Source organism: Apteryx mantelli, chromosome 6, assembly GCF_036417845.1.
Source record: "Apteryx mantelli isolate bAptMan1 chromosome 6, bAptMan1.hap1, whole genome shotgun sequence".
Taxonomy (NCBI): Eukaryota; Metazoa; Chordata; class Aves; order Apterygiformes; family Apterygidae; genus Apteryx; species Apteryx mantelli.
In genome coordinates this window covers 27,341,047-27,359,604 of record NC_089983.1, presented here as the reverse complement: position 1 = coordinate 27,359,604, position 18,558 = coordinate 27,341,047, and the positions used below count along the sequence as shown (strand labels likewise).

Sequence of the window (18,558 nt, the reverse complement as noted above, 5' to 3'; positions counted from 1 at the left end):
TCCACAGAGTTCTCATCAAAATCAAAGCATTACATTCAGACATAAATCCTAATGAATATGTCACCGGATGTTAGAACTCAAATTCTTTGTGAAGGAAATGTCACTTTTATATTACTAAATAAGTCTTCACAAAGTTTGCAGTTTACTTGCGTGTTCAGATGGATATGTAAATGAATATAATTAATGCTATAGCTTTCAAATCATGAATATTTATAAACAGAAAATTACTGTAGCTGTCATCCCCATGGTATACTCAGCTGCTAGGCTTTAAGAAAATCTTACACAATGAAAAAATTGACAATAAAGTAAACATGGTTGAAAGCAGACTAATTTCCATTTCTACCAAATCTACAAAGACAGTCTGAGTTTATGTTAAAATTTAGATTTTCCTTTAAGAAGGGATTTTAAAATTATATAAAAGTGATTACAGAATTGTTTTCCTTTTCCAGGGACAGCTGGACCTCACAGGAATTATATTCTCTCTTTCACAATAGCATATCTTTCATTGCATCAATACAGTTAAATAAGATATTGCCAGGTTCACTTAGGATAAGGTCCAGCACAGAACTGTTCCTTATAAAACAAAGAAAATAAAATGACTCTACTTTCTGATGTGCATTTTTAACACAGAACATAGAATTAGTTGAGAAGGTATTACTCCAAGAGTGTGAAGAGTATACGTTCTGTTCTAATGATGAGTGAAACTTTTTTTCAATGAGCTCATTTATAACAATGTCAAGCTACAAAGGTAACTCTGAAGTGTAAAACAAAACAAATTAGCATTTTGTTTCCTAATAGTCTGCTCAGAAAGGTGAGTGAGAGCCACAAGGACACTAATTAAAACCAAAGTTGGCACTTAGGAATGCAATTAAGAAACGTTGTCAGAAATATTTCTCATTAATCTGGATAAACGCTGTATCCACATTTCTGCACTAATCCATGCCATCCTTCTTGTCTTCTGGAATCCATAGAAAGACTGTTACCACTAAGTAGGTTTTGGATGTGTATTTCATTAGCTCAGATGTGTCTAATCCCTTAAGTACAACAGAGCAGGAACATTAAGAACAGGCTGGACACTGCTTCAGAGCAATTTGTTTGAAAGACAACTGAATGACCAAATCTGTATGTCATAAAGAGTAACCAAAATACGTACAAAATCCCACATAGCTTGTAAGACCATAATGAAATTAAGCATTCTATTGAAGGCTTGCAATATTCTGTATAGGACAATTGTTCAGCCATTGCAGCCAAACTAATTCAGGATTTCCCTGTCTCTGATAAATATCTTGGATTTTTTAGTGGATATAACTGCTTAAAGGAATCTCTTGTAATACACATACAAAGTGAGCTGAGAAATAGAGGATTTTATACACACAAACTTTCATTTGCAGATAGACTCCTGGACCCCCTCATCCATTGACAAACACAGACCATTCACATGGCAAACAAGACACAGGTGCTTATGTCATTGCACTGCCTCCTTCATCTCAGGACATCTGACAGCAGCACTACCTGTCACTGCCATCACCAGAGTAGAGAACCTGAATTTCACCTTTCCCAGATGAAGCCTTTGGACTTTGCCTAGTGAAGAGAGACAGTGTAGTTTGCAGTGGCTGACCAAGTTATCACTGTCAGCTGTCTGTCCTGTTCCAACAAGCCAGGATGGCTGAGCCACTTGGGAATCAGTTGCTGAATGACTGCCATATGCCAGCAGCATATTAATGCAAGTCATCGCCAACTTCAGTTTGCCGTAAATGCTGAACTACCAGATGGGGCAGTTCAGCGGTTGATTCATAAGAAGCTCAGCTGCCTTTTTACCAAAGGTGGTGGGGGCAGCTGGGAGCAGTAGCCAGCCTAATCCAGACTATGCCCACTTGGGAATCAGAGTCCTTGGATGTCTTGATAGACACCCCATAAGTTCCTAAAATAGATGGAGAGAGAGAGAATTGGAGTAATTTAGACATTGTAAGAAAATGTGAACCTTCAGAAAGAAAAATTATACTTCTCTACTGAGTACACAGAGATATACTTAGTCAGAACTATCGATCATGGATGGGATATGCTCATACAAGAGCTTAAGAATTAGGCATCCTACTACTTCTCTTCATATACTACAGAGAGAAAGGGGATATGGAGACATCCTTGGAGCAAAAAGCCCTGGTTCAAATGAACATTGGTTTTACTGTATTTTCTTATAAAGTTTACCTGAGAATGTACAGCTCTACAAGGAACTGCACTTTCTTATAAAGCTCTAACAGAGTAAAAATAGATAAAAGATTGTGCAACAGTAACATTTAAGATCAGACCCTACATTTTTTCTTTGTTTTTCATAATATATACCAATGTGCAATTGGCCCGTGTATATTATGATTATGTAACCATGTAATTCACCAAGTACATATACCTTCCTTTCTGAATCTGCTATGTAATGGTTTCAAGGATTGTCTTGACTGCATTATTAGCTTTACATTATTAACACTCAAGTTAACCCCCCTTGAGTCACTCTAGCGACAGCAGTCATCTACAAAACACTCCAGAAAGACTATTTTCATAGAATATGTCCAGAATAGAGTAGAACAGAATTATTTCTATCAGCAGCCTAGCATAAGAAATTTCCCATTATGTTGCTACTATCAATATCAGCATTACTTCAGGTTGAACTTTAGATCACGTTTAAGGTAAAATTTAAATTACAACTTAACTAGCATTAGACAGATCTGCTTGCAAAGGGAAACCTCTCAAATTATATGCTGAACTAAAAATACAGTGGAGACACCCAAAATTTAGATTTATTTTTAATACAAACTTGCAAGCTATACTGCTGAAACGTGGGCAGTACAGTATCGGGTAGCTGCAGTGGAAAGTCTAAACAGAAGCTGAACTCTCGCATAGAGTTTGGTCCTACATCTTTAGTTCTGACAGTTGTAAAAATAACCAAAATGTGAAACAAATCTACATTCAAAAGTTTCCTGGACAGCCTGGGGCTCTTTTGCTATACTATACATCTGTACATTTATTAAGGAAATTGTGATAAAGGCAAAGCTTGCAAATCTGAATATAAAGGTCTGGTGAAACAGAGGGTTAACAATGTTCCCTTGTATTTTCCATCCTCTAATTCTATTTTTTTCATTAATCGCAATAAAGTTGAATTCTCTTGCTACTGTGTAGGTCACATAGCCAACAAGTACAGTAAAATTAAATGATCATTTTAGATAAATGGTTATCCAATCATTTCACCCCATTTTTTCAAGAAAGAACACATTTATAAGCCTTGCATTTAATACTCATATTTTTTACTACCTAAAATTAATTTTATTATTATGGGGTTAGATTATTTAGTAAAGTGAAAGGCTTTTCAGGAATGAACAAAAGTACTGACAGTAAGAGAAGCAAGTACCTATACATTCTTTTATGTGAGCAAGCCATCCTTCAGTGTGGCACTGATATCCTGGTTAGAAACGTACTCTGTACTGTGCTCTAATTCTATCCTTACTGCAACACATATAGCATATATAGAAGTCTGCTAGGATTCACATGCTACGAATCTGTTTAAAGTCTTTTCTTTTTACTTTTCACATGTAAGCACACATAAGCATTCACTTAACTTCAGCAATTTTATTGTATACATCACTCCTACCTACCTGCCTCTGGAGTTCTGCCAAGTTGTAAGGTAATGCACCTTCAGCCAGTGGTGCTATTCTCTCAATATCTGCCAAAGTTAAACGCCTTCTCACAAGGCCAAGGAAAACAAATTACTGTTAGATAAAATATCAAGCATATTCAATCAAGTATTCCTGACCACACTCTACAGAATACATCCTAAGTTTAAAAAACATCTGTCATATTTAAATGTATTTCTAAGAATTCTGCTGTACTGCAATAAAGAATCCTTAGAATTAGAAGCACATTCTCTTCTTGTTGTTCTCAAATGGAGGTAAAGGGAGCTTGTATTATTCAGAAGCGCATTCTTCTTTACCAGTAATAAAGGACATAATTCATAAATGAAACAATTTTTAGGTATCTTTCCCCTCCGCCCCCCAGCATTTCACATGCAAACATCTACTCAGAACATCATCAATATGTAAAGCTAATACTACCAGTGCATTCTAGCCTTTTGGGACTACTGTAATGTATATTGCTATTATATATGCTATACTTATGACAGGTAATAACTGTGCTTGATGTACAAAATTCCCTCACAAAATACATGCATATACCAAACACAGTTTACATTGAATAAACTATTGTAATAAAATACAACAGAATGTGAAACTTTAAAAAAAGATAAAAATTAATGGTTTTCACACTGAAAACACTAATATAATGATTACAAAATGATAGAATTAATGTTTATAAATTACCCGGTAACACTGTACAAGTCTGCAAGTTGGTAGAGAATATCTATTTCCAGTGGTGTAACTTGTCCAAATCGAATTGCAGAACCAGTAAATTCCTCTGGATTTGAAAGGGAAAGAGAAATCAAGCAACTGGATTATTTATCAAATTTCCTCTTTAAATGCTCACAAGTAACTTTAATATCATAAAAATGAAATCTATCACCACAAAGCAAAATCCAGAACGCAAAGGAAAAAAACACATTTAGGAGAAAATCCTTCTTGGAATCAGCCTTTGAAACTTGAGCAAGTTTGATTTCACAACTCTCCATTACAGTAAGAAGTCATCATCAAAGTCAATAAAAATCCTCATATTAGCAAGATTAATAAAACCACACCCATGATTTGTGACTCTTGTTTCTGAAGTTCTGTAAAACAAATGGATCATTACTTACAGCTTTAAGGGCAACTGACTCATCTATTGCCATCACGTCAGTGTTTCTTTCTCCCCTAGTTCTCAGTGACCCCAAGCTTAGCTGCTCATCTAGCCAAACTACCGCCATGTTCCTGACATAAACAGCAAGCTACAGTAAACAACTTTGAACAGTGAATGCGTAATAGCTTTTTCACAACACAGATCCAAGCGAGATCTATTTATGCATCTGCACCAAAAAAAAAAAAAAAGGCAATATGTTAGCACAATTTGGAGGATCGGGACAGGCATTTTATGCTTTCCTTTAGGATTCCTTTAGGGACAAAAGATATGCACAGCACATAAACATAAACCAAAGAAGAATAAAAAGCATGCCAAGTTCCTTTTTTTCCCACACTTGGCCTTGGCTGGTCCCATCCATACAGGTAATAAAATCTGTCATAAAATGGCTACAAAAGCAATCTGCTCATGCCTGTGGCCAGACTGAACTATGGCCACATTTCACATGTGCAGTAATTAACTATGTCCTATATACAGACATAAATTTTATGCAAAACCAATCAGGCCAGTAAACTGTAAAAAGTTATAAATTATTACTTTTTTTGAAAAAGATTTAATCATGGATAAAGGTAACTAGACCTAAAACATCATGGAGATTACTGATGATCGATTTTCAAACTTAACCCATTCTATCACATTCCCCAGCTACTTCTTCTCTCTAAGCAGCCATGAATCCCCTTCAAGGAGTAGTAAAATCCTGAATAATACACTATTTTGCAGATATCCATTCAAACTAATAAGGACAACAAGGATCCTGCCAGAATCCCAATTCTTCTCCTTAATGAGCTAGCTGAAAATCATTACTCGCCTGTGAGGATGGAAAACACCCTCTAAACACCTCTGTAATAGTGCTAACGTTGCATATTATTGCAGCCTCCGATTTGCCTTAACCCATATGCAACATCAGATCACAAACTGGACAGAATTTAAAAAATTAGTAAAATGTAGGAAATATGCTTTACCTTTTGTAACTTCAACATCTTTCCTTGTACCTGCTATATTACTGTATATCTTCCTAACAAGATCCATGTTATTCAACAGGGCATTAAATGCATTGAAATAGGAGAAGCTGACCTGATGTGAAACAGTTCCACCAGCCACCTTAAAAAATTAAATGAATGCAGTTAAGCGCCTTAAGCCTTTTGACAACAGCTTATTACAAATTACAGGAACATCCATTTGGACAAATTATGAAAGAATTAAGGATATATTTCTATTCTAGTAATTTTAAGCTATTTTTAATAGAAACATGAGAGAAGGATTATTAGAAAAGATACTGTTTTCCTGGGAGTAAAAATTCAACATTAGGAAAAAAACAGGAAATCATATAATTAGGTTATTTTTCAGTTTACCTGATACACACTAAATGTGCCATTGAGTATTTTTATAATAGAGAAATGCATGTAAACACTACTTTAGATAAAGACACTGACTTATTCCATTGCATATAGCAAGAAATGTTTATTTCAAAGTCTAAAGTTAATAGTTAATGGAAATCTTAGACAAGATACCATATTATTAGGCAAGTTAGGCAAGGCAAGATCTGTAGGTAAAGTAATAACATAAAAGTTATAAAGTAAAAGTATATAGTATAAAATAGTATATAAAAAGTAAAAGTTTATAAAAGTATAAAGTAATAATTTTTGTGTTATTACCTTACCTACAGATCTTGTCAGACTATCACAGCTGCAACTATAGTACCTCTAGAACCTACATTCTGGTTTTCCAAACTCTCATCCCAAACAGAAACGAGTGTAAGTGCATACGCAAGAACAAACCTGTAGGTAGTCTCCTCCTTCTGAGATTTGTCATTTATCAAAATCTAAAAATCAGATACTTTTGGCCAAAATAAGTATTCTTTCTGTGCAAAGTATAGTTTGCCCAGCTTTAGTGCACAGTACAGCAGATAAACTCAGACTGCTTCCAATGGCACTTTAAGCATGTAAAAAGGGCTGCCAAACTTTTCCACTACTGCAGCTAAGGAGCGCTGCCAGGTTTCACCCTGTCCACTCTATTACGAAGGTGGTAACCTCTAGCACAAAGGCAGTAATAAACAGGTGGGAGAAGATGAAGTGGGAGAGAAGCAGTAACAACTTAAAAAATTATAGCTATTAAACAAATTTGCTTTCAAGCCCTTAACTTAAGGCACTTTTCTTCACACTTACTGAAACTAAATTTTCTTCCACAAATGGAGTTAGCATATGTGAGCGCAGGGTAACCATGATGTCACTGAAGTCCAGCCCAGTAATCATACCACTTTTACTTTTGTCCTTCAATGCAAAGGCTTGTCTTGCATGTTCTGACTGCAGCTCCTAGAAGAAAATATTCAGAAACAGCAGATTAGAGCCAAATTCTGTAACCCACTGTTCACAAAACTCCCACTAATTTCATATTCTTACAGCATGCCTGAATATGTCTGTGTGAACACCACAACACAACTGTAGTTTAAACTTAAAGGCCAGCCCAACTAAGACAAGGAGCCTGCATACTAATTCCATCCACAGATTCATTCCTCTATAAAAGAAAAGCCCCTGTTCAACTGTAAGGAAATATTATCTTTCACAAACTGATTTGAGAAATAAACTTCACATATCAGAATCCTATGTCCTGCCTGCTATAATTTACTGCATAAATATTTAACTGCTAGGGAAACTTCTGATATTGATTGTAAAGACTCAAAGTGAGCTGATCTTTTACATATCCAAGATTAAATATGATTGGGATAGTATAAATTAACTCCTTGAGAGGCATACTTGAAAATAAACAGGAAGACAGGGAAAATTATATAACACAGATGTAGACTGCTCCTAACAGATATCCTGTAACAGAAATGGTCACTTAATTTCATGCAATTTAAAATTCCTATGCAATCTGTAACAAAAATGTCATATAAAGCACACTGCAGTAACCTAACCTCAAGATAATAATGATGCAGTCATCATTAAATTCTATGTCCAGAAAAGGTTGTTTCCTTCTATTCAAGCAAACAATAAAGCACATTCAGCTGTCATCCAGACTTCTGGAAACAGCTAAAATAATAGCCTTGTTATCAGCTTATATCACCTCTACACTAATTTCTCAAGTCCCACAGCCTCAGTGTTTTCTAAATCAAGTCCCAGTAAGCCTGCTCTGATCCAAGTCCTAAATCGCACAGGACAACGTTAGACCAAATAAACAAAACAATCAGATCTAAAAGGAGGGACAACAACATCCAACTCATGTACATATTGAAAATACCACAGACCATACTACCTTTCCATACTAAGGGTCTTGTTTATTATATGATCAGCATAAGAGGTTACTGTATCCTAAATAACAGCATCCTTGGAGCAGTAAACATAAAATCAAAACAGATATTTATCACTTTGCTCTGAGTTAAAAGGTGCTTCTCACTAGCAATCTGTTTTCTTCTGCACTAGAGTCCCCAGTTTGTGCCTGGGATGGCTTACAATGAGTAATATCAAAGTCAGGACACAGTTTCTTCCTTGAAAGTAACATCAAGGTATACTGCAGCCTTAAAAGACTATATCAAACTCTAGTATCTCAACTTACAATAAAGACTTCAGACCCTATCTAATTAGACATGTTTTTTCTAGAATCTGCTCTGTATCTACTTTTATCCTGGACAATAATTACAGATTATATCAAAGCATATCTACCTCTCCTTACTCTTAAATCGTACGTCTAAAATTATTTTGTACCAAAGGTCGGCTTTAGAAGTATATCATCTATTTTTCTTCAGGCCTACTAGGCAGAAAACTAAAAGACAAGTAACATCATGAGGTGATTACTGCACATTAATTTACCGAATTCAGTGCAATTACCTACACAAGTCTGCAAATTCCTTTCTTCTGAATTATAATATGTATTTCTCCTACTTTCCTCTTCCTCCATCCTTTATAACTGCTGTCTTCTTTACTTCCTTCTAGTGCAATGATCAATTGCATAATATGTTTCAATTGTAGCTTTTTGGCTTAACACAAAGTCCAGTTCTAGGAGTGAGTTCCTTTAAAGCCTGATCCCTAGAGGGTGCTTCAGCAACATCTGAGAAAAGCATATTTGTCTCCTGCAAAGTTGGCTGCATTTAAGACCAAACTCCCAACACAAATGTAGTAGCATGCATGACAACTAGTGAGAAAAAAAAAGGGGATCAAGTATTAAGATAACCTTTTTAGAACTAAAAAAAATGTTAAACAATTTAATAAATTTCCATGGGAGGCTATATGATAAAAAACAACTGGTTATATTAAGGATGTAATGTTAAGGATGTAACTTCTGATTGAGGTTAGTTTTGCTATTAAATTCCTATGAGAGAAGAGGCAGACCCTCAATCCAGTTTAATAACAATCAGGAAAAAGGGTTAATTTCATAAACAGTATATTTAATCCTATCCTTTTATAGGATTCAAGTTAAAGCAAAATTAATACACACTGCTTAGAGAACCAGCATGGAGAAATAACAGTTCATCATAACTTTCAGGACTAGTAGATAATCAGTATCAGATAATGATTATCATTACCAGAAAAAGCTCAAAATTTGTAACAGCATTAGTATATTGTTAGAGACAAAATTGAATTTTAAATGTTCTTTGAAAGAAGATTAATAACTGACCTGAAGAAACTGAGTGAATTCTGAATAGTTAAGATGCTTCTTCCTGTTATGTCCAAAATGCAGTCGAATGAATTCACAGTCCCAGTTGAAGGGGATTTGAAGATGAATAATAGTCTGTTCAAATATTTCTTTGACATTTGCTGTGGTGGAGGGAGAAACAAGAAGTGAGCTTTGCAGTACAGTAATTCTACAAACGTTCCAGGCAGGATGCAGACAAATGAAGTTTTAAGCAGCTGTTTAAGAAGTGTTTTAGTTTGTTAAAAATAATTGCCAACTGAACCTTTACAGACTTGTATAAGAATACATTTGCTACAGAACACGATACTTTCTGTATCACTGCATAAAACCTTGGAGTGTTTTATTTAGTTTTAATTAAGAAGCAATTTCCCTTGTGCATGACAAATAAGAGCTATTTTGCATTCTGATATAAAAATCAATAGTGGTGCTCTGTGTCTCTGCCAGGAGTCAAATTAAGCCCCTTATCAAGAGCACGAATACCTGCATTACAATCTCATGCAATATTTGTCGTACTAAGTATGGTTTGATTGAAACTTGATTATTACAATCACACTGTCTGAATATGTCTATTGAAGATAGGTATAAGAAATGCCATCTAAAACATATCATTAACTCAGCAGAAAGCACCTTATTAAAAGCTTTTGATAAGGCCCTAGCACAAAAATCAAATCCTATAAAACATAATTGGTAGTCTCAGTTATTAAAATGTTTTAAGATAAGTGAAGATAGAGATGTCCTTTTTTAAATGAAGTAAAGAAAAAAACTGTCGTTTCAGAATATGGAATTCTCTGTATGTATACTGTGCAATTGAAATCTCAATGCCTAAAGCTTTATCTGAAGTCAGTCAAAAGCCTCATCTGAAAAAAAGCATGCTTTATTCATATGCAACATTGCCACTCTGTAAAACAAGCCCATTTTTTGTGCAGATTATCTGACCAAATATACAATATAAACTGGACATCTATCCATACTATATGAATACTTTTCAAAATCTACCTCCAAGTACCAGAATTGATATTAATTTTTCATCAGCTAATCTAGAACCTGCCAACCAAAATAAAGTGTGGCACACAGAGAAGAACTTTACTATCTTTTGATATTCCCATCATGGGCTGTTTACTTGGAGTAAATGTGTTGCTTTCTCTATGCTAAAGGACTACTTGATTCATTCATCCTTTCAAATCTATAGCCATTCTAGTAGCGAACAAGTTACTATATGGTTTTATAAGTTTCAGTGACAAAACGATGGCACATCTTTAGAAGAAATCAGTCTCAGATTGGGAACACACAAAGTGGGATTCCTTGGCTAGATCACTTGCTTCACAGAAGATTTGAGATTACATATTTAAAGGGCAGACTATGCTGGTAAGCGATATAACTGTAACTTAGCCCTTACTTAAAGGTCAAACACAGACAATAGTGAAACAACTGCAATTTAAACCATAGTTTCCACTGCAAGGGAGGCTAAAGGAGGTGTTCAGTTAAGCGGGAAGCTTAAAAAAACCTAAAGTGACTACTTGTAATTGTTTGCTCTTATCTATTTATTGACATCAACATAGAAGGTGCCAACGTTCTGAGGGTTAAGAAAATGAAAAAGATAAATCACCAAATACATAGTGCTAAACTATTTTATTTCACCATAATTCCTTTGAAAGCTTTGTCTGTAGTACCTTTATTCATCATTGCTAGAGGCTAAGGAACCAGGAGAGAAAAATTTAAACTCCCTAAGTACCATGGATTCGCTGCAGTTTCTGACCAAGCTACCTAGAGTCTTCATATACTACAAATACAAACAGATCAAGGCAGCCTACTGCTGAGCTCCCAAAATGGCACTAAATTGTAAATGGAGCAGCAGACAGGCCTGCTTAATTGGATCTGTTGGCTTGGCTACTAATGTATAAACAGGGTGGAAACTAGCGACTACTTCCACACCTGTAAAACTGACTTCTGTAAAGCACTGAATTCTTCTAATGAAAACTTAGGCAGGAATACGCTGAAGCATACAGGAAATTACAACTGTTTTCAACTGTTTCCAGTGCTTGCTGCAGAATGTTAAAGAAAGGTTAAAAAAAAGTCTCACTTTTTTATTATATGAAATTATTTTTTCCAAATTAAGGTCTGCTCCAAAAGTGCTCAAATAGTCTGATCTTCCACTAATTTTTAATGAGACTTAAGCCACTGGCCTTTTCATAACTCTCATTCAAGCATTTTATTGTATACTACTTACAACTGATAATTAGTTTCTCACACTATTGATTTTCCTTCTTAAAGGAAGGATTTATAACTAGTCATCAACATGTCACAAATCAAGATATTTCAGCACATAAAAATAATACTGGCACATGAATTAATAAATTTATATTCAATATATATTGGCACTTGAAGAGCACAATATATGGCTGAAGAGGTTTAAAATATGATATCCAAATTAGCCTGTTGCTTCTCTGAAATTTCAGACACCTTAAACATTTTTCTTCTGTAAGATAATTAGGCAATCACTGACACAGGATTCTCAAACATCCCTAGATAAGCACTAGAAATTACTACTCCTACCCCAGAGTAGCAATACCTTCTTCACAATATATCAAGAATACCATTTTTAATCCAATTTTGTTGGCTCTTCCCTTATATCAAAGGAAATAGCCATCACCACAGCCAACAACTCAGTGATGAGAAAAGCTGTAAAGGGACAAACACATTTCAGAGATTGTACATAATGTCCTCATCACCTGCACTTTCACCACACTGAATTATGAGCAAATGTCTTATTTTTAATTTATTTTTTCCACAGCACAAGCAAAGAACTAACAACACTGAAAATAAGCAACATTAAGGTACAGATGCTCCTTTCTTTTTCTTTTTTTAATCTGAGTCAAAAACTAGTAATGCTGCTAAATTAAGATAAACTACAAGTAGTTCAAATTTCCAACAGAATTATTCTGCAGGTGGCAAACAGTAAATTATTTTTAAACCCTTTAATTTTAGTATGACTTTTTACAGAATGCATTCATTGTCCCTGTCGATATATATTACTCATTTACTAATGTCCTTTCTTACTCTTTGCTCACCTTTCTGCAGTGGAATTCTTTCCTACTGAGCTGGTACTTTCTTTCCAGGCTTACAGAAATTCATTTTCTTCTCTGATAGGCATACAAGTCAGCAGCCTGATGACACACTCAACTTACCATCAGCCTCAGCAACAATAAGCTACTACTCCAGTGCACTAGCACATTACCTCCAAGGTGACACACATTCTCTCCAGATCGCTTCAGAATTTCCCCACCCAGTCATTTTAAACAAATTACAGCTGCCTGGAGCAGCTACCTGCAGGCATCATACACAGGACTCTGGATCAGCCTCCATCAAACACCATTACCTATCAGGCTCAAAAAAATAATGTAAGAAAAACAAAGCTTTTAGGCAACACTGAATTTCAGAGGAGGAAGAAGAATATTGTAAGTTATAACAAACACTGAGATCTTTTGTTGATCAGTTTGAGATAAAGACTGTAACAGAACTCCAGTACATCTGAGTAGTGCTTTACCCTGGAGAACAGTTGTGCACAATGATAGCATCACTACCAAATCCATTTGTTCAATTACACTCAACAGTTTGTATTTTTTAAATAACGTGCTTTATTTTGAAAAATTGTTGCCAAATTAAAGTTGCCCCTGTAGTTCTAAGCAGCTGCAGCAATGCCTATCTACCAACATGCGCTTTTCACTAGTCATGAGGGCCAATCAAGCTGAAAGACACGATTTGAGATAGAACAGAAATGAGCACAGTGCTTGTCATGTTCTAGTTACAACTAATATCACTCCATCATCCTAACATGGAAAATTTCATGCTAGAGCACAGATTTTTATTTAGCCTGCAGATTTTAGGCATTGCTTGAACTTTTAGGAGCAACATACCCAAGAATTACACTATTCTATTGCACACACAGAGTGAAAAGAGAGAAATATCTGTTCTGAAACATCATTCTCCTGTATAACTTGCAAATCACATTTTGAATTATTTATATTTAACCAAAAATCAAAATGATTTATTTTTCCAATGTTTTTTTTCCAATACATCAGTCAATGGCTCAATGAAAAGCCAAAACGGTTTCACTGATCCTGGCATGAATTTCAGCATCTGAAATGTTAAAATTCTTGAGTTTTGACAATTTAAGCTTTTAATTGAATCCACAGAGAACACTGCTAGAGCTTACACTCTTTGCAAAACAACCATTTTTGGCCCATGGTGGGAATGAGCTCAGTACCTCAGGCAAGCCCTGAGGTAGTAACTATTATTTATTTTGATTTATAATCTCCCAAAGAAACACAGTTGAAATCCCAGACAATTCCTGTGCCATTAGTCTCTTCACAGAGTTTGCCATTCCCTCTCCCCAGTGATGGAACCTCAGTAATGCTTGTTAGACACAAAAAAAATAAATGTGATGGTTTTAGCTACTAGCATAAGTATGCTAGAGGTTTGCTGTTTAAGAAGGTGTTTTTTTATCTGCCTACTCAGTCATCTGTGGTCCCATCTGCACACATTTCAGTCTTATGTACTTAATGCATTTTAAAGTATTCTATGCTATATACTTTTCACTACATCTGCTAACAGCAAATTTCATATATTTTCACTTGCAAAATTAAAAAAAAAAGACTGTTAAAAGCAAAAAGACTTGCTTTTTTTTAATATCTGTAGCAACAGAAGTATATTAACAGTCATGCAGATGTAAATATTGCAATGATTGTTTCGAGGTGAGAACAAAAAGCAAGTTGCAGGAAAAGTAAGAAAGTCAGAGTATAAATAGTCGCACTGTATTTCTACTCTTATTTGAAAAGACTAAGATCATTATTAGTGACAGCCATAATAATGACTTGTCAATTTTGAGTTCTGTTTCACCTGTTCTTTTCCCTTCCCTATTGCTGAACTACAGTTTTGAACTTAATACTATAGAGAACGTTCAACATCTTGTGGTCTTAAGCTGTTTATTATTATAACAAATAAGTAGGGGCTCCCATCCCGTACTGTTCATCAGTGTTTAGAACTGTGGCTTAAAACAGGAAAGAATGATACAACAGAAAACAAACAAAAACAAACAGCATCAGGACAAGAGAAAGTCATAACATACCCTTTTGTTTCCTCCATTATCTGCAGGTGTTAAGTAAAATACATCTTGAAAACAGGCAGCTAATAAATGGTTTTCAAGAAGCCAAGAAAACTAGGCATTCCAGTTTACTGCACACTTGATAGAGCATTGTGCTATTCTTATATCCTCATATCTCTAACCATGTGATTATGAGATTTTTCTGTTTATATTTTTAAAAGTTTCCAGCCTTTATGGTCACAAATAATATTTTATAAACCAAAAACTTTAATCTTAAAGTCAAATACTAGCATTTTCAATCCAGTTGTTCTTTTGGAAATGGTGAAGGAGTGAGTAGGAGTGATCTGTGTTTCCTGAACAGTAATACTCAACAGCAAAGAATTATAACAACATATATTAAATTCTTTTCTCTTATTCTTCTCACTTGCCTTCTTCCAGTGTTCTCAAACTCTGCTATGTTCTGCTAAAGAGAAATCTGAACCTTCTCCCCAACAGTGAAAGTTGTTGGGAGTTAATTCTTTTGTTTAATAAAATAGATGGACAAGATTTCAGTATCACTGTACACTAAACTTCTGTAAATATTTTATTATATTGATGTTTATTATTTTGTTTCACCAATATCATTGTAATTTTGATGTAGATGGATTATCTAACAGCAGTCCAATCCTCATCACCCTCAGTGCCTTTAAAAAGGCCATTATACTCTGCAAAATATTTGTAATGAGATTTTGAGCTGCGGCATTTAAAAGCCTTATGTTCAGTTCCATAAATATTTTTCGATTAGCTCCAAAATAAATGTAAAACTCCAAATACAGAAGAACCATAAACATGAAGGCAATAAAATTGTTTCAAAATCTCATTATATTAGCTGTGTCTTTCTATCCCTATCAACAGGGGTATCTAACTAAAAATCAGTCTCTGAAATTCTCTAGTGTATCAGAGAACGGCTTTCTCTGTGACATCTCTACAAGAACAGCTGGAAAAAGCCTTGAAATTGTACATTCCAGTGGAAAGTGACACAGTTCAGATCATTGTATGGTTTGTCCAAGGGATAAAATATAAAGAATTCTTCCATTTCCAGTTAGATACCTACTTCTTGAGAGAAGTGTCAGGAATAGTCACAGGTTTCTCCTTTTCTCCACAGTGAGGATTCTCTGCCTCAGCATTGAAACAGAGCAAGTTGCTTGAGCAGATTTAACATTCAGGTTTGTTTTAACCTGAATTCAGAACAAGATACCTTTAAAAAATAGCAATTAAAAAAAGTTTTCTTAGTGTAATAGCATTATTTTATGACCTGTTTCTAAATATTTCATTCATGTTAAGGAGTTTGGTCAGTTACACTCCGTGACCAAAAGAGCAGAGTGGTTGCCAGTCTTCCCTGGCTACAGACAGCAAGCCAGAGCAAGAAAGATAATGCTGGCAAAAAAAGATCATTTTTCTTTATCAGCTTGAGCTGTATCTTTTTAATATCTTATGGTTAAAGCAATATTGTAAGGGCTCATCAGCAACATATTTCCCATAAAATATTCACCTAGCATTTATGAAGACATTCGATTTGGAAAAGAAATGCTTTCTTTCCTATGTCTCCATGATTTAAAAATGATATAAATTACACTGTTACTTGTATCAATGTGTTATTAAAACAGTCATGTTCTTGCTTTTTATTCAGCAAGCTGACAATATTTGCAGTGCAGCTGAAACATGTAGACCACACTGAACAAATTGTGTAACCAGATTGCTCAGGCGCAGTAGGTCCAACTCAATTTCATAGCAGTGGACATACTATACACATATTGCAGCATACTATCTGCACATTTGCAGCAGTCATTTGGGTTTCTGGATGTCCAAAACTCCCGAAAAGTGTCCCAAAGCAATAAGAAAGTAGATGACACATTAAAGTGACAAAGAACAACACACAGGCTTCCTATTTCAACAATTCTAATTAATATATGATATTACATAGGCAAAGACACTGATTAGTGTAGCATAGCAGACACTTATTTCAACCAAATAGTTTCTAAAGAATCATAAACTCTTTTCCACTTTCCATTTCTCAGCGTGTAGGATGGAAACTTTTCTGTTATACAATTTAATCAACGCTAGGACTTTAATCAAGACTAGGAGGCTAAAGTTTTAGAGAGATGAGTGGCAGACTGAGGGTAAAGAAGACTGCAAGAAGGTAGAGTGACCAAGTATGGTCTAGGTCCATGTCAGTAAATAAATTCTAAAAAAGAGAAGGTGTGAACCTGAGTGAAGCAACTTGCATTCAAATACACAGCTAGGTCTAAAAAAAAAAAAAAAAATCAACAAGTATACTTAACTCTCTCCAGGTAAGTGAAAAATCCAAGTAGATCAGGATGCTTTTGAAAATGCCATAGAGTCATACCCAAATGGTTTGGGGATATGGCCAGCTTGCATGCAGGATCATTCGTTATCATGGGACCAGAGCCAGCATAGCTTTCTTCCAGTGTTCTGGTTTGAGCTCAGCTTAAAACACCGGCAAGGCCAGTGCTGTGTTCAAGTTAATGCCGCCCTAACAGACCCAACTTGATTCTGCGCTCCACTCTTCAAGCAACCCCAGTTCCTGATGCACAGCACAGAAAAACCTAAACAAATCCATCTCAATTCTGTCAGGACTTAACTGGCTTGAGTTAGCTTTGAAATCAATATAATCACATTCATATAACATTGCATATGAACAAGAAAATCTTAGAAGACTCATGTTTGCTCCCAAAACCAACAAGGTTTAACTGCAAATTGGATACATTATCCTCTGATGAAGTAGAGCTGACTTGTCTAATAGCAATTTTCACACTGCTTAGCTAAACTTACTCTATTTCAGTATATTTCTAATAATTATTAAGACTTTTAACTTTTAATATGTATAACTAATTCATAGAATGTATACAGTATGTATGTTAAATTTTATAATATAGCACCATTAACTTTCTCTCTTTTAGTTCAAGAGGCAAATTAGCTTTACTTATTCATACTCCTGCTTGGAGCGCAGACACTACTAACTAAAGAGACCTAGCCTTTCCTTTCTTATGAAAAGCCATTCGTAAAGATTCTTTAAAGAAAATCAGCACTGAAAGTGTCATGTTTCACCAAGATGATCATCTTCCTCTAAAGACTGTGGACTCTCCTAACTTCTTTATATATTTTCCTGTTTTCACACAAAACTAAACTCTGTGCCTTTCTGTTTATGTAGTGTGAGAATAAAAGAGTGCATGGCTCATTTATAAAACAGCCTCTATAACCCACAAGACTGACGTGGAAATTGACTGTAGAGTTATCAAATACTGAATGTGTCAAATATCATCACTCAATTTTTCCCCACAAGGTACGAGCATTAATTTGTAGGATATCCCCATGAACTGAAAACAAGCAGCCCATTTTACAAATAAACAAAAAGAAAGCAAAAAAGCAGCAATGAAAATGAGGGAAGCTGTTCCACAAAATATGTATCCATTTTGACATGCTACAACATACTATTAAATATAGTAGTAATTACAATAGAATTTAATTGTAAAAACAAGAAACCAATGATAAATTTCAAATTCTCTAAACAGTAAACAGTTTCCTATTCAAGATTTATCAGCTTTATAAAAAAAATAGTTTTTGTTATAAAAAATTTTTTACAGAAAGATATGGGGCAACTTTGTATAATTTTGTGTTTTATAGTTTCTCTTGTTGTCTTGTTTTTTTAGCCTTTAAAAACAATGATCTGATCATAAAAATAACAATCCTCTGACTGAAAAATCAGTGTACAATCTGAAATCACCTTTCATTCATTTATGGAAACAGCTATTTCAAGTTGTGTTCATATAAGCTACTAAGTGTATATCCCCATTCTTTGTGAGTTTATTAAATACAGCATCATTAAGACAGTCAGACAGATTGCAATAGTTTGTCCACTTCCTAATGACTGCATTTACTGACTTCATCTCTACATAAGTTCTAAGGGATTTTCTTTACAAAATGTTGTGTATCCAAATTGC

The 18,558-nt window shown here is 34.9% G+C and overlaps 1 protein-coding gene across 6 annotated transcripts in view; it reads right to left on the bottom strand.

Moving 5' to 3' along the window:
- SLC25A12 (solute carrier family 25 member 12) overlaps positions 1 to 18,558 on the bottom strand; it is a 54,658-nt gene that overhangs the window by 21,324 nt on the left and 14,776 nt on the right. For all 6 annotated transcript variants that reach the window (XM_067299065.1, XM_067299066.1, XM_067299067.1 and 3 more), the window contains 5 exons: positions 9,439 to 9,578; positions 6,993 to 7,139; positions 5,790 to 5,928; positions 4,362 to 4,455; positions 3,642 to 3,726 (listed from right to left, as the gene is read on the bottom strand). In XM_067299065.1, coding sequence (XP_067155166.1) covers positions 3,642 to 3,726; positions 4,362 to 4,455; positions 5,790 to 5,928; positions 6,993 to 7,139; positions 9,439 to 9,578 — 605 coding nt within the window. The remainder of the gene's footprint in view (positions 1 to 3,641; positions 3,727 to 4,361; positions 4,456 to 5,789; positions 5,929 to 6,992; positions 7,140 to 9,438; positions 9,579 to 18,558) is intronic.